Below are 15039 nucleotides of genomic sequence, written 5' to 3' on the forward strand. Positions count from 1 at the left end.
CAATTCTACCTCCCTAGTTATATGGACAGTCACCTTTTTTTGCACTAGAATGGTTACTAAAAATTATGAGAGAAAATTAAGGAGGTAAAAACTAATAATATCCCTTCTTTAGAGGAAAATACTAAGTCATACAATCATTATTTCTATACATGCTTTTTCATATATTAAAAAATGTCCAGAATTTGGGCTGGTAAGAAGGCTCAGTGGGTAAAGGCACTTGCTGTCAAGCCTATCTGGTGGCCTAAGTTGATTGAAAGACAGAACTAACTCTCCAAAGTTGTCATCTCATCACCACATACTTGCCATAAATAAAATAAATGTGATTTGAAAAATGAAATGCCCTGGTCTTAGTGAGGTTTAGGACATTTGGGTCTATGTAGAGAGACCTTGTTTCAAAAAACTTTTAAGAAAATTAATGCCCATAATAGATTGAAAGATAATCAGACACAAAGGAAATCAAATGGGAGAGGGCATAAAAATTGACATGCAAAAGCAATAGATATTAGTATTCTCAAATAAAGGTTAGAACAGTTTACATATGTATGCAGTGGATTGATCCCGTATGGCTCTGTGGTTAAGATCACTGGCTGCTCTCCCAGAGGACCTAGGTTCAATTCCCAGTGCCACATGGCAGTTTACAAGCTTCTGTACTCTTGAGTTCCAAGGGATCTGATGCCCTTTTCTGACTTTTGAGGGCACCTGGTTTGTATACATTCAGTGGTGTGCTGAACATACATTCAACATAAATATATCTAAAAGAGAGAGAGAGCATTGAAGGTCAGCTGACTCTAGAAAGTTTGTGGCCAGTCTGAGCTACATGAGACCCTGTTTCAGACCTTCACACACACCCAAATAAACCAGTATGCTAAATGAAATAAACAAATCTCAAGGGGACAAATATCTAGATTGAGTACTTATAGAATATTCTACTTTATAGTAAAATGGGGACTCCAGATGCTGTAGAGTGGTTACAGTTTCTGTTTGAGGTGATGGAAGAGTCTGGAAGCAGGGAAGAGTGACTGGTGCACAACAGTGAGTGTAACTAATAGCTCTGCATTGTGTGGTTCAAAATGGATGGAAGGGCAGTTTTATGACATTTTACAAGATGAATGAAGAGTGGGTGCAACGACCCCTTGAAGACTTTGTTCCAGCATTTGCTAGGTACACTGTCTTGAGGGTGTATGTAATCAACAAAGGCTTGTGGTGGTATTGTGTTCCCCAAAAATATTGTACAGGCTAATAAACTTATCTGGGGTCAGAGAACAGGATGGCCACAATATTAAACATGAGGATAGGCAGTGGTGGCACATGCCTTTAATCCTAGCATCCCAGAGACAGAAATACCTCTGGATCTCTGAGTTCAAGTGTCACATTAGAAACAGCCAGGCATGGTGACAAATGCCTTTAATGCCAGAAATCCAGGGAGTGATGGTAGAAAGTAGAAAGATTATATAAGGTGTAAAGACCGGAAACTAGCAGCATTTGGTTGGTTTAGCATTTGGCTGGTTAAGCATTTAGGCTTTGGAGCAACACAGTTCAACTGAGACCCCACTGGATGAGGACTTAGAAGCTTCCAGTCTGAGGAAACAAGACCAGCTGAGGAACTGGTGAGGTGAGGTAGCTGTGGCTTGTTTTGCTTCTCTGATCTTCCAGCATTCACCCCAATAACTGGCCTCAGGTTTGGTTTTATTAATAAGACTCTTCAAGATCCTGCTACAAAGGCTGCTGCGATCCTCACCATCCTGGGAATCTAGGGTACAAACGGGCGTCGATGCTCTGCATGGCTCCTTGTAATGCCTCGGGAAACAGTTTACTTTCCTTCTCATAGCTGCAGATTTTAAAGCGGTCTTTCAACCTCAGCACAGCTGTCTTTTGGTGGGTGGGACAATCCTTTGCTATGGAGGACAGTTGTGCATTGAAGTAGATTAAGCTGTTTCTACCACTAGATGTCAGTAGTACTTGCTCCTGACATCAAAAATGACAGGCTGTTGAGAGAAGATTGAGGAAAAGCCTAAAACTTTGCTAGGATTAATGCAACATAACCATTTATAGGTCTAGACAGTAAACAAATACCAACATAAGAGGTGTAGCAAGCAGAAATTTCTGACAAATATGGAGAGGGGTCGGAAGAGAGTCATCCCTAGTCCAAAGGCACTGGTTCTAGATGAATCAATTCCCAAAGCAGGAAGGTATCTGTTAAGGGTATGACAGTTTCCCACAGCTTCAGGTTGAGACTACATTTGTCCACGCCGGGCTCACCAGGCCCATGAATCAGTAGGGAAAAGGGAATGACTCCCATGGGTGCGATGATGTATACTGCTCAGGCATCCCAGCCACACAATGAGGTCAAGTACACACATGTCTAGAAAGGACAATTTCTTTGTTAGGCAAGGTAGGGGATAAACCATCTTGTGTTCTATGACTAAACAGAAATGACCACTACCACAAGCAACAATACTTAACACTCCAAGGGGCTACCCACCAGCCAAGGAGACAAGACCCACTCAGGGTAATGGGAACATGAGAAAGGGTATCAACTACAAGCCCATTAACTTGATTTTAATAAAAGGCAATTAACTTTCCTTCAGAACTAAGGGCACACTACTCATAATTTCAAGATTAATTCTGGAGGCCACGTATGTATGAAAAGTTACACTGTCTTTCTTGTTTTATGAAATATTTGTATGTATCCCATATATAAAACTAAGATCACATTTTCATGACCTCAACAGCTATTTTTAATTCTGTCAAGAAATGATTGAGTGAATTTAGTATCATCAGAAAAAGTTGCATGCCAACTAATCGCCCTTACAATGCCAACGCGCACTAAACATTACGCAGCTAACAGCAGCAACTTTGAGGGCCTAACGATGATTCCAACTTATTTGGGCAACAAAGGTTTTCTTTTCACAAAGATAACTGACAGTTCCTTTCTTATCTCACGCAGCTAACGGCTGCGGAGGAGAGGAGATTGTGTGAGGCGTCCGGAACCCCGAAGCCCTGGAACGGCGAGTCTAGCAGGAACCCCGAGAAACGGGCACAGAAGACCTGCTGAACACAAGCAAGCACTGCGGGGTAGCCTGCCCCTCCCGCTCTGACTCCAGGCGCCACCCTGCCCAGCCATCAGATTGCTGCCTCCGCGGCTGCCGCGGGGATACTAAAGGCCCGCCCCTGGAGGTGATTGACGGGCAGTTTCCACCAATGGCCGATGCGCTCAGCCCCCGGCGGGCAGGGAGAGGGCTGCGGCTCGCGGAGGAATCTCACTTGCCCTTTAGTCCCGGGCACGGTGTTGCGGCCGGCGCCATTTTCTGAGCCGCCTGTCCCGGGTGCCGCCATGTTGGTGAGGAGAAATCACCGTTACGGCCACTGTCCAAATCCCCGCGTCGCTGCACGCCACCCGCCGGCTCCCACGCCTCAGCCTCCGGCGGCGAATACAGACTAGAGCGGCAGCGCCGGCAGCGCGGGGCCGTTGCCCAGTCTTTGCAGTTAGAGCCCCATCTCTCTGGCGTGGTTGTTAATAGACTGGAAAGTCTGTGTCTGTGTCGCTCACTAGTAACCGTGAGTTTTTACCACTTCGTCACCTGTCGGCGGCGGCCGGGAACAGGTGCCCGCAGGCGGCGCAGGGGTCCTCCCCGCGCCCCGCCGCCGCCGGCCTCCAGACCTGCCCTCCAGCCCCGCCCCGTTCTTGACCAAACATGACAGACTCTGAACATGCAGGGCACGACAGGTCGGGAACCCTTCTTGTCTGTCTTTCTGTCGGATGAGAGGAGGGGTCGGGGCGGCGGGAGCGGGCCGGGGCCGGGCGCCTCCTGCATGACTTAGACGTCTCTGTGTGGCTCCATCGGTTCCGTGACGCGCAACCTTCGTCCCCCGCCGCAGCTGGCTGCGGGCCGCGGGGGAGGGAGGCCGACCCGGCCGCGCCCGCCTCCCGGAGCCGGGGTCGCCGCTCGCCGCCCCGCCCCCGCCGGGCACGTGCGAGCCCCCCGCCCCCGGCCCGGCTCAGGCGTCGGCCCCGCCGGGCCAGTAACCGGCCTCGGCAGCCCCGTGGGGACCGGCCCCGAAGGCTCAGTTAGTAGGCCTTTTGGATGTGTGCCTCCTACCCGAGTCCACCTCTGAAAATACACATATTTAGTTTTTAGGAGGAAAGGGGGAAAAAAAAAAAAAGAAGAAACAAAAAAAACCAAACCCAGCCGCTTCCCTTCCCATCCCCCCCCCCCAGGCCATGTGTCTGCCGCAGTCCTCTACCCTCCCCCCCCCCCCCCCCCCCCGAACGTGAAATGGCAATTTTCAAAGAGAACGTTAACACAGACTACAGATTTTTAACTTAACCTGGTTTCCTAGATGCTAAATACCATTCGATCATCTAGCTGAGAGTCTGATTTTTCTATTTTTGTAAGTTTTGCTGTGCTCTCCGAGAGGCATGAGCTTGGTGCCATGCAATGATTAGGTGGCGTTTACAGAGTATACTCCAGCCTACCTAAATTTTAGTTAGACTTCAAATTTACACTCATAGCCAAATCGTTTCTAAAGGGGGCAGAGGAAGACTTTTATTAAAATTCCCGGTGCAAATCTTATGCATCTGATTCCTACTTAGAATATTAGCTTGAAAATCCACAAGCTCACATTGCTTTGTGTGTAGAAGTAGGCAGAAGGATACATTGTGTTCTAGTGTGGCCCATAAGACTTAAGAATTGTTGAGTAATACAAAAGCAAAACAAAATATTTCATTGAAATTTGAAATATCAAACTATATGATGACCTTCAAAGGGATTAAAAAAGTCGAACAACTTCAATAATGTAATAAAAATTCTTCAGAAAGACATCAATCAGGCAATTTTTAGATAATAAAATGCACCCTTAAAATTATAAGTGCAGAAGCTTGTACTTGACACATTTTTCATAATTTTTAAAATTAATACCTCTGTGGTTTTTATGCTGGCAAATGGACCTAGGGACTCTGGTATGATAGGCAAATATTATTTTTTTTATTTTTTTATTTTTGGGTTTTCGAGACAGGGTTTCTCTGGGATAGCTTTGTGCCTTTCCTGGGACTCACTTGGTAGCCCAGGCTCACCTCGAACTCACAGAGATCTGCCTTGCTCTGCCTTCCCTGAGTGCTGGAATTAAAGGCATGCGCCAACACCACCTGGCGGCAAATATTCATTAACACTCAGCTACATCCATAATCCAATATTACCCTTTTTAAAAAAAAGTTATAAAGAAAGTTCCTAGAATTAACTAGTAATGTTGAAAAGTCTATTGATAAGCCAATGATAAGATTTTGTTAATGAACTTAAAATTCATTAATATGAAAGGAAATTTGTTCTCATTTGTTAGTGGCCAGAGTAACTCATTTTATATAATGAAAAAAAATCACCAAATATAGAAATCAAAATAATGCTCTACTAAAGAATGATGGTATAAGGGCTTGCTTTCCTCCCTTCCCCCCTCTTTCTCTCTCTCTCTTTCTCTCTCTCTCTCTCTCTCTTTCTCTTTTTAGACACAGTCTCATTAGTTGTAGCTGGCTTGGAACTTGATATGACCAGGTTGTCTTAAACTCAAATAGGTCGGCTGCCTGTGCCTCCAGAGAGCTGGATTAAAGATGTGCATCACTATGTCTGGTTGCTATCAGACTTTGAGAAGAATTTGGGACCCTGTGTGGGAGTGCATACCTGAATTCCCAACACTCAGTCAGAGATAGGAAAATGGTGTGTTCTTGTCAGCCTACCCTAAACAACAGGACCCTGTTTTTTAAAAAAGTAAAAACTGAAGTTTTAAAATACTGACTTAGAAGTTAAAATGAAACTTAAGTTTGAAGGATATAGATTAAGAATTTAGCAATGATTTTGTTATAAATTAGGACCCAAAAGTATTTCCAGTGTTAAGTGGTGCTATGAAACAGATGCTATTTTTTCTAAACCACTTATGTGAAAAGAACTACATCAAGAAAGGGCACTATCAGTGTGGGGGTTATTCTTGTGATTCTGATATCCTGGATGCCAAGGAGGATTGCCATTTGAGGGCAGCCTGGGCTAAAGGAAAGAAGGAAGAAAACCAGCAGAGCAGGGCATCTAAAGAAAGACCTTGCTCCAGCACTGCAACCATCTAACTTTGTGAACTTGAACAACTGAATTTTTAGTTGACAGCGTTTTTTTTCAGTCTGCCTTGAAGAGCTTAGTGCATTTCCACTGATGTGCCCTGGGTCCAAGTTTAAATTTTAGAAGCGCCTCGTGTAATTATGAACTGTTAGGTAAATGTTTCTCAGTCTTATCTAATCTGACCTGCTTTGATCCAAAATGAAGATCTGTGTACTCCCCAGAACAACTTTCATAGAAATCTCTACATAGGTTTGTGCTTCTCTGTATTTTTATAGGTTTCTAGTTGATTCTTAAGAAGCCTGGTAGGAAATAATCTATGGATTCTTCAACTATTTCTCTGCTTCTAAATTATAACTATTTTATACTGTAATACAAGTTTATATGAATTATGTGGAGAATATGTAAAATTTGGCATAGGACTAGTTATTTTCACAAAGATTATTTTATATCACTTGAAAACTAATACACATTCAGGAAAATAGTGAAAACTCATAACTGCTTTGACTTTATATAAATTAAAATATAATTTTCAGGAGAAGGAAATTCTAAATGTAAGTGAAATTCATAAAATGTATAACTTTCTGCTTTAAAATTATTTTCTCATATATGTTTTATATGGTGAGTGCTTTGTGTAAAATTGTTTGCTATATTTTGAAAAAAACATGTATTTGAAAAATCACCTTTTGAGAATATCCATTTGGGAGTTGGTGTTATTGGTACACACCTATAATTCCCAGCACTCTGGACACTGAAGCAGGAACATTGGCATGAATTTAATACCAATCTGAGCTATATAGTGATACTCTGTCTCAAAACAACAAACAATCCCCCTGAAACAAAGAAATAAAACTGTCCAGTTGGTGTACTTTCCTTTATTATGTCATGCCTGGAGCAAAAAGTATTTTTATAAGGATTTATTAATATAATAACACTTATAAATTTAAGTATTGTAGATATGTAGAATGTTCTTATGTGGCCTTGTGCATAAGTCTGGAGCCTAGTTCAAGACATAAATTAGAGACAAAGAGGAAGGAATTGAGGAAGTTAAAGAAAGGTATAGTCCCCCTTCCACTCAGTTCTTTCATGAACAACTTTACCCTTCTTTAGCCTTCAGCTGAATATTAACCCAATTAAAACAACTTTGTATGATGCTTGGTATCAAACCTGTGGCCTCATGCATGCTAGGTAAGAGCTCTACCATTGAGCTACACTTCCAACCCCACAAGCAGCTTCTAAAGGTTAAATGTTAGTTCTGCCTCCAATACTTAAGTAGCAGAATAGAAAAAGATAAACAGAGCCCTAATAACTATCACAGCTTTCTGAAATATGCTAATGGTAAAAAGTTACTCAGGACCTACAGTGGAGGAAAAGATGATTTGAACATGATCCTAGTATAAGACCTTGTGATTCCTAAAGTTTATTATTTCTTCATTTATTTTTTAGTTAATAGGAGATATGGCTATTTTCCTGGAGTTGGAGGTCATTCTTTGTTTTTATGAACAGTTTCACCTTTTATTTCCCTCCCCTTCTGCTTTCGTTCCTCTAAAGCACCACCAGCAAAACTCCAGCTAGTCAGAAGTGTAGTTGTGGTTTAACCACTTTTTACAGTCTCTCAGTGGATTGAAAACTTGACTAAGAGACTGCACCAGAGTTTGGCCAAGTACAGACAGGCATCTGTAGAAAGCACAAGAAATGAAGTGAAACAGCAGGTTCAGACATGATTAAGATGTTAATGTGTAGACATTGTGGAATTATTTTGAAAAGTGAGGAAAAGGCTTAAATAAACTTGGGGCCAGACCCATCCTGATGGGATATGGGGACCACATCAAGATTTACAAGTAGGACAATAATCTGCTGCATATGGTTGGTATGCTGCCTCAGGTCTAGAAAAAAAACAGGCTATAGGAAAGTGAGAAGACGATTGAGTCGTTTTTGGTAAACATTAATCATGTAATATTTATTGTTCTAGACATGGAGTATACAGCAGTAAAACATGACTAATATTTTCTTGGGAGAGACATAACATAAGCAACTTACATATTAGAGCAGAAAGTGAGAGAGTCCTGTGGAATGTTTCTGTTTTCAGTAGGGTTATTAGGTAACCACTTACTAAAAGAGTAGCATTTCTCAAAACTAGAATAGGAGAGCAGTCCATACCCAAGACATTTGGGAGCAAAGCATTCCAGACGGGGAATGGGAGATGAAAAGGCCAGGACTCAGGAATGAGCTTGGTAGGAGGACGGGAAAAGCAGGGAAGTGGAAGCAGCATGTAAGCGTGAAAAGTGAGCACAGGAGATAGTAGTAGAAGTAGAGTTAGAGGGTACCTACCTGGGTGCTGTCTGAGCCCTCTAGTCATTGTGAGGATGTTTGATTGATGTGAGCAGCACTGGAGAGAGGAAAAGCAATTCCTGCAGTAATCTAGGTACTAGGTGATGATAGCTGTGATGGATGGCTGTGGTTGAAAATGGAGTGGGAGAAAGTGCGCCAGAGCTAGGATAGACATTTAGTCATTGTCCAGTGAAGACTGGATATCGGCAATGACTTGGGACATGAAGCAAGATTCATGAGTTATTTTTCAGTTAATGCTTGGTAGAATTAGGAGTGTCTGAGATGTTAGTTGAAATGATTGAGATTAACTGAGATATGTGTTGTAATAGGTCATGAAGAAAAGAACAGTGTTTTAAAAACCAAAGGAGGATGTGAAGATCAAAGCACTGAAGGAAAGAGTTTTTTGTTGTTGTTTTTTTGTTTTTGCTGTTTTTGTTTTTAAAGTCCTTTGATATACATTATTCTAAATTAGAACATTTTAGTACTGAATTAAAAGGTGCTGTAAACTGATGGCCTTCAGCCTGAAAGTTTACACACACGTGTTTGGTTAGATGATTTTTTTTCTTCTTTATTGGAGATTGAACCAACATTCACATGCTAGGTATGCTCTCTACCATACAGAATTGAGCCCAGCTTGTTTGAAAATAGGCTTCCTTGAATGCATTTAAGATTTGACTTAGGAGTTGGGGATTTAGCTCAGTGGTAGAGCACTTGCAGGCCCTGGGTTTGGTCCTCAGCTCTGGCAAAAAAAAAAAAAAAAAGGAAAGAAAAGATTTGACTTAATGTTTTCTACCCTGAACAGTCTTATCACTTCTGCATCTGCAGACTCATTCAGTGTGTGCCTCATTCATGTAGTTGATCTGGTTACAGCTGGAGTTTGTTTTCTGCTTTTTTATTTATTTGTTTTTTGTTTGTTTGTTTGTTTTTTGAGTCAGAGTTTCACTGTATAACCCTCTCTGACCTGGAACTCACTATGTAGACCAGGCTAGCCTCGAACTCAGATCTGCCTCCTTAGTGTTGGTATAAAAGGCATGGGCTGACAACTGAAGTTTGTAACCTTTTGCTATGTATTAAACAAGGTTTCCTCCTGGACAGATGGGATACCTGTCTCACAGGGATGGTTGACCTTGAATTCACCAGATCAAGCCTTCATGCCAGGGCTGCCAATTGCCTTGTGATTTTTCCAGAGTAATTTTCCAGAGTGACCCTGCATAATCAGTTTTTCAGGTTCAGAAGTGGACTCACCTCAGCGGTTTAGATTCAGACATACCAATTAGGCTCAACCCTAGTAACATTGATCACTTTCTGTGGGAAAGCTAGTGTCTTCATTGCTTCATATGAATCAGTTAATTCTCACATCAATCCAAGTAGAAGGTCTTATTGTTGGTCTTCCCTTTTAGAAGTGAGAAAACAAATATGAAGACTTAAAAGTTCTCAAAGGCACTAAGTAAATTAGTAGGAACCCCAGTAATCTAACTCCAGAGCCTACACTTTTATCTGCATATCAAGGGAATATATTCATGAGAGTATCATTTGATTCCTGTGTAATGAAGACTAGATGTCTGCATCAGTGTGTTCTTCATTTAGAATGCTATGTAGAAAACTCAGTATCAGGAGTTGTCCAATGAACAAGAGCATGGTATTAGGACAAGGGTTTAGTTGTAAATGATAGTTTAATGGTAGTAAGTCCCAATGATGTGATATTCACATCTCCATAATGTACCTGTCAAGTACACACTTGCATCTCTCTTAAAGGTATCTTCTCCTGGACACACGACACTGCCCATATTTGTCATTGCATTTCTCTTTCATCACTTCTGTTGTTGACAGCCGCTCCTTCTGTTAAGAACAGTTCTTTGCATTGAGCACTAATATCTTAAATTTAGTTCTCTTTGTTTGTTTGTTTTTTCCATTTGGTCCTCCTTAATCTGGTATTATTTAATCTTTTGGTTTTATGGTTGGTTTCTTTTTCTTTTCTTTTCTTTTTTTTTTTTTTTAAAGAACATTCTTATTATAAACACACACACACACACACACACACACACACACACACACACAGGAGGATGGTTGGGTTCTGGGAGGTGTTACTTGATTAGTGTGAACACATACCAACCAAGATAATAGTAATTACATGATTTTAACAAAGACAGTTTTAACAGGTTGTTTACTCTTGGCAAAGTAAGCTTTTTCTGCTGTAACTGATTTTGTATGTGCTTTGTTTTTAATTTTCTGGCTTAATACTTCAGATACTGATACTTTCTTAATACTTAAACTTTCATTCACCATATGTATATTTTTGAGTGGAAAATAAATGATTAAAGCCAGTCCCCAAGTAGCTTTTTCTTTCTTTCTTTCTTTCTTTCTTTCTTTCTTTCTTTCTTTCTTTCAATGGTTTTTTGAGACAGGGTTTCTCTGTGTAGTTTTGGTGTGTGTGTGTGTGTGTCTTGGATCTCACTCTGTAGACCAGGCTGGCCTCGAACTCACAGAGATCTGCCTGGCTCTGCCTCCTGAGTGCTGGGATCAAAGGCGTGCGCCACAGCTGCCCCACAAGTAGCTTTTAAAGAGTATTAAGTTAATTATCATTAAAAGTATAACATAAAACTGGAGCACAGCTTTTCCCCACAAAGTTGATAGAAAACCTAGTTTTGGAATTCTAATGATCCTCAAAGTTTTTTCTGGATCATAGTTTATAATCTGTATTTCACTCCATTTCCTGGTTGAGGAGCAGACTGGATGGCGGAGGGAGAAGAACTACCTGTCTGGCCTTCAGTGCCACTGCCTTGTCCATTGCTTTACAGTTGGGACCATCTGTATCATGTATAGAAGTCACTGCCTTCAGTGCCACTGCCTTGTCCATTGCTTTACAGTTGGGATCATCTGTATCATGTATAGAAGTCACTGAGTTATGGATAATTCTGCTTCAGTTATGAGTTCATCCTTTATCATACCTTTGTCTAAATCCCCAAATAGACCTTCTTCTAAACCTTTTTTTTTTTTTTTTTGAGCTGAGGATAGAACCCAGGGCCTTGGCACTCTACCACTGAGCTAAATCCCCAACCCCTGCTTCTAAATCTTAAAATATTAAAACCTCCAGTTACTTGGACTATTTATGTTCATATTACATTTTAAAGAAAGTCAGCCAACAAAGCTGCATTTTTAGCTATAGAAAATAGAAATTCTGCTCTTTCATATACATTTCAGTTTCTTAAGGGAATTAATTGATGCACAAAGATCCCTAATTCTCCTTTAGCTTAAGTTTTTAATCTCTACAGACAGTTGAGAAATGTCTTGGAACACTTGTACTTCTGTGGAGCTTTGAGTTCTAGGTTGTGACTTGATTGCTATGACTTTAAGATATATAATTAATTCTATCTTAAATTTTTATTTTGTATAAGCAAATCAAGTGCAAATGCATACTCCACTGTTATAAGAAACACCTTCATGGTTTGGTTGTGCATATGTTGTACCAAATGCCTCTTTACTTTTTTTCTGAATGTCAAATGGCCTAGTCTGAAAAACAACAGCCAACCAAAGCAGGAGCCAAAGCCAATGTCATCATCATCATCATCTGAACAAACCTCCAGCATATGTAAAAAAGTAGGAACAGTTACACTTGAAGTCCTTGTTACAAGTTTTAGTGGTCTCAGTAACAGTAAGTCATTACAGTACAGTAATGATATTTTTCAGCACTGCTCATTGCTAGATTAGTCTAGTTGTTGCTTTAATTCATACACTAGGGTCACTTTCACTTGAGGTAGTAGGACACCAGACAGTTGGAAGAACTTGTTTCTCTACCTAGTCATCTAGACACAGAACAGAAACTATTGGGTTAAACAAAACTTTAGAAGTTTCCTTATGAAATTTTGAGGAAGAGGCAAAATCATTATCTAGTGGTTAGTTTCTTTTTACACAAAATAGCTTTCGTAAATATTACTTGTAACATTTTCCACATTCATTAATATACATTTATACTTCATCTAATTGGTAAAATTTCAATAAATAAGACAGATTTTCCTTCCAACTTGTACCTAAAACACCTTCTTAATTTGGAATATTCACATATGTACAGCAGATCTAAATGTCATGCATATGTATAGATTTACCTTACTATACTGATTAGTTAAAATAGTAAAATGCTCAGGCAGTTTCTGATCATGTGACATCCAGGAATATAAGAAATGACTTGACCAAAGCAGAATTAGAAAAAAGTACATTTTAGTTGAAAACTTGGGCCAAAGTATAATAAAGTAGAACATTTCCTTAAACAAACAAACAAAAAAGCATTCTTATCACACCTTCAGATCCTATAGTCTCAGCACCTCAAATTTGCAGTCTAATAGCAGATGGTGGATTGGGGTATTGGATACTTATAGAACTAACGCCCTTTGGGTATGTTACCAGATGACAGGTAGTTCACCCTGGTTCATTGTTAAAGCTATCCAAAAAAGATTTCTGAAGAATTGCTGTGTGAAAATTGGGAATATTATTTGATGAATATTTTCTGTGGATTTCTGCATTTTTCATCAAGTCTAATGAAAACGATAAAATGGAGAATGAAAACAAATCTAGTTTAATTGTATATCTAGTTAAATATAAAAACACAATGTGTATTTTTATAGATATTTTATGTTTTATATATAAAACTATTAAGTCTCAAAGAACTTAGCAAGGCAATTAAAATTTTTGATTTATTCATATACTACCCTGTTTCTGCTTATTTCAAAAAATATTTGAGGAATGTAACTGTATTCCTTCATGATGTTAAAGATTTGAGCTTAAGTATATATTTAAAGGCTTGTTAGGTATGGTGGCACAAAACTGTAATCCCAGCACACAGCAGAGGCAAGAGGATTACTATATGTTTGAGGCTAGACTGAACAACATAGCAAATTCCAGGGCAGCTAGGGTACATAGGCTTTAACAAACAAACAAACAAACAAATCAAAATAACAATAAAAACCACAGAAGATAGGGCCAGGGACATAATGGATATGATAACATGTTTGTAATCCTAGTGCTGTGGATACAGAGATAGGGATGGCTTGCTAACCAGCCTGCCTACTTGGTGAGTTCTAGACCAGTGACACCCTGTCTCCAAAAGAAAAGGTAGATGGTGCCTGAGGAATAACACTTGAGAATTTGGCATTAACAGATACTTTGTTATCCAGAAGCCATTTTTTTGACACATTGAAAGAACTCTGAATAAAATGTGTGCCTTCCTTTCCTGTTTTACTGAAGATACTTTCATCTCTTTTAGTTTCTTTGGGTCTTTGTAAACATCCTTATAATTCTGATGAACACTTTATCTTCTGTTTGGTTACTTTGGGGAGACTCTGGGAAGATAGTCATTCAGACAGACTGCTGCTGAGGTTGTATAGAATAAAATAGAAATATCTTCAGGCAAAGACTCTGAGCTTGGTGTGTCTCAGCTTCATTGCTGCTTTATCTATTCCAGATAACTTCATTATTTTCAGAAGGAAAACAAGGGAAATTTTTTGTTAGAATCCTTGCTGCTTGAATTTATAACTTCTCTTAATTTCTTTTTGTGAAAATACATATAGTCTAACATAATATTTTCTATTCAGATATGTATATTTCAGAGCAATCACAATAAATGAAAATAAATAAAAAAGAAAATTCCATAGGCTTTTATAACTCAGTCTTTTTTTAGCCCAAGGGGTCTACCTTGGAGGCATTTCCTGATAAACACTAAAATATTCAAACACTTGAGGAAAGGATATGTATGACCCAGTGACACTAAGCTGGCTTCAGTTCCATTATATGGTCTCTCTCCACAGAAATTTTACTTGTTCTCTGTCTGCAGAGATCCTTACTATGCCCATCTCTCAGGCTAACACTTTTCACAACTTCCTACAATGCCATCCAGACTGCCCTGACAGATGGCTTTACCCTATAAGAGCACACACGCTTACAGCACTGTTTACTTCCTCCATATACTCAGATAGTTTTATCTATTGTGTGGTTTTTTTAATTGCCTGTCTCACCTGTCAGTAAATTAAAAACTTTATGAGGAGGGTTGGATAAAATGCTTGCCATGTAAGTATGAGGACCATACTTGGGCTCCCCAGCATCCAAGAAAATGCCCAGTGGGCCTAGCCACCTACATGTAATATCTACACTTGAGAGGCAGAGATGGGATCCTCAGAGCTTTTGGCTAGCTGAATCTGGATTTAAGTTAGACCTTGCCTCAACATTTAAGGAAAAAAGTCATGGAAGAAGACACCTGATGCCAGTCTTTGATCTCCACAATCTATCTCTCTCTCTCTCTCTCTCTCTCTCTCTCTCTCTCTCTCCTCTCTCTCTCTCACACACACACACACACACACACACACACACACACACACACACCTTCCAGAGCAGAAAAAGAAACCTGCATCTTGCTTTCTGTTGTAGTTCTACTGGAAGGTGCTAGATAAGTACACGTTAAATGATTGAAAATTTTTTGTTTTTGTTTTTTTTAAGCTGGAGAGGAAAAAAATGTTATATAGTTTTTAAGAATTGTTGCTCCAGATGTACATTTCATCCCTGATTAAATCCAACTATTAGACAGTTGTATACTTAGACAGTTTACTTTGATTCCCAATGTAATTGC

The 15039-nt window shown here is 39.9% G+C and overlaps 1 protein-coding gene across 1 annotated transcript in view; it reads left to right on the forward strand.

Annotated features, from left to right (window-relative positions):
* The first annotated feature begins 3265 nt into the window (after positions 1 to 3265).
* The window catches only part of Zc3h6 (zinc finger CCCH-type containing 6), a 46095-nt gene continuing 34321 nt past the window's right edge, over positions 3266 to 15039 (forward strand). Inside the window, exon 1 of the mRNA XM_036184663.1 lies at positions 3266 to 3727. Within this exon, the coding sequence (XP_036040556.1) occupies positions 3696 to 3727 (32 nt within the window). The 5' untranslated portion in view covers positions 3266 to 3695. The remainder of the gene's footprint in view (positions 3728 to 15039) is intronic.

Source organism: Onychomys torridus, chromosome 4 (assembly GCF_903995425.1).
Source record: "Onychomys torridus chromosome 4, mOncTor1.1, whole genome shotgun sequence".
Lineage (NCBI taxonomy): Eukaryota > Metazoa > Chordata > Mammalia > Rodentia > Cricetidae > Onychomys > Onychomys torridus.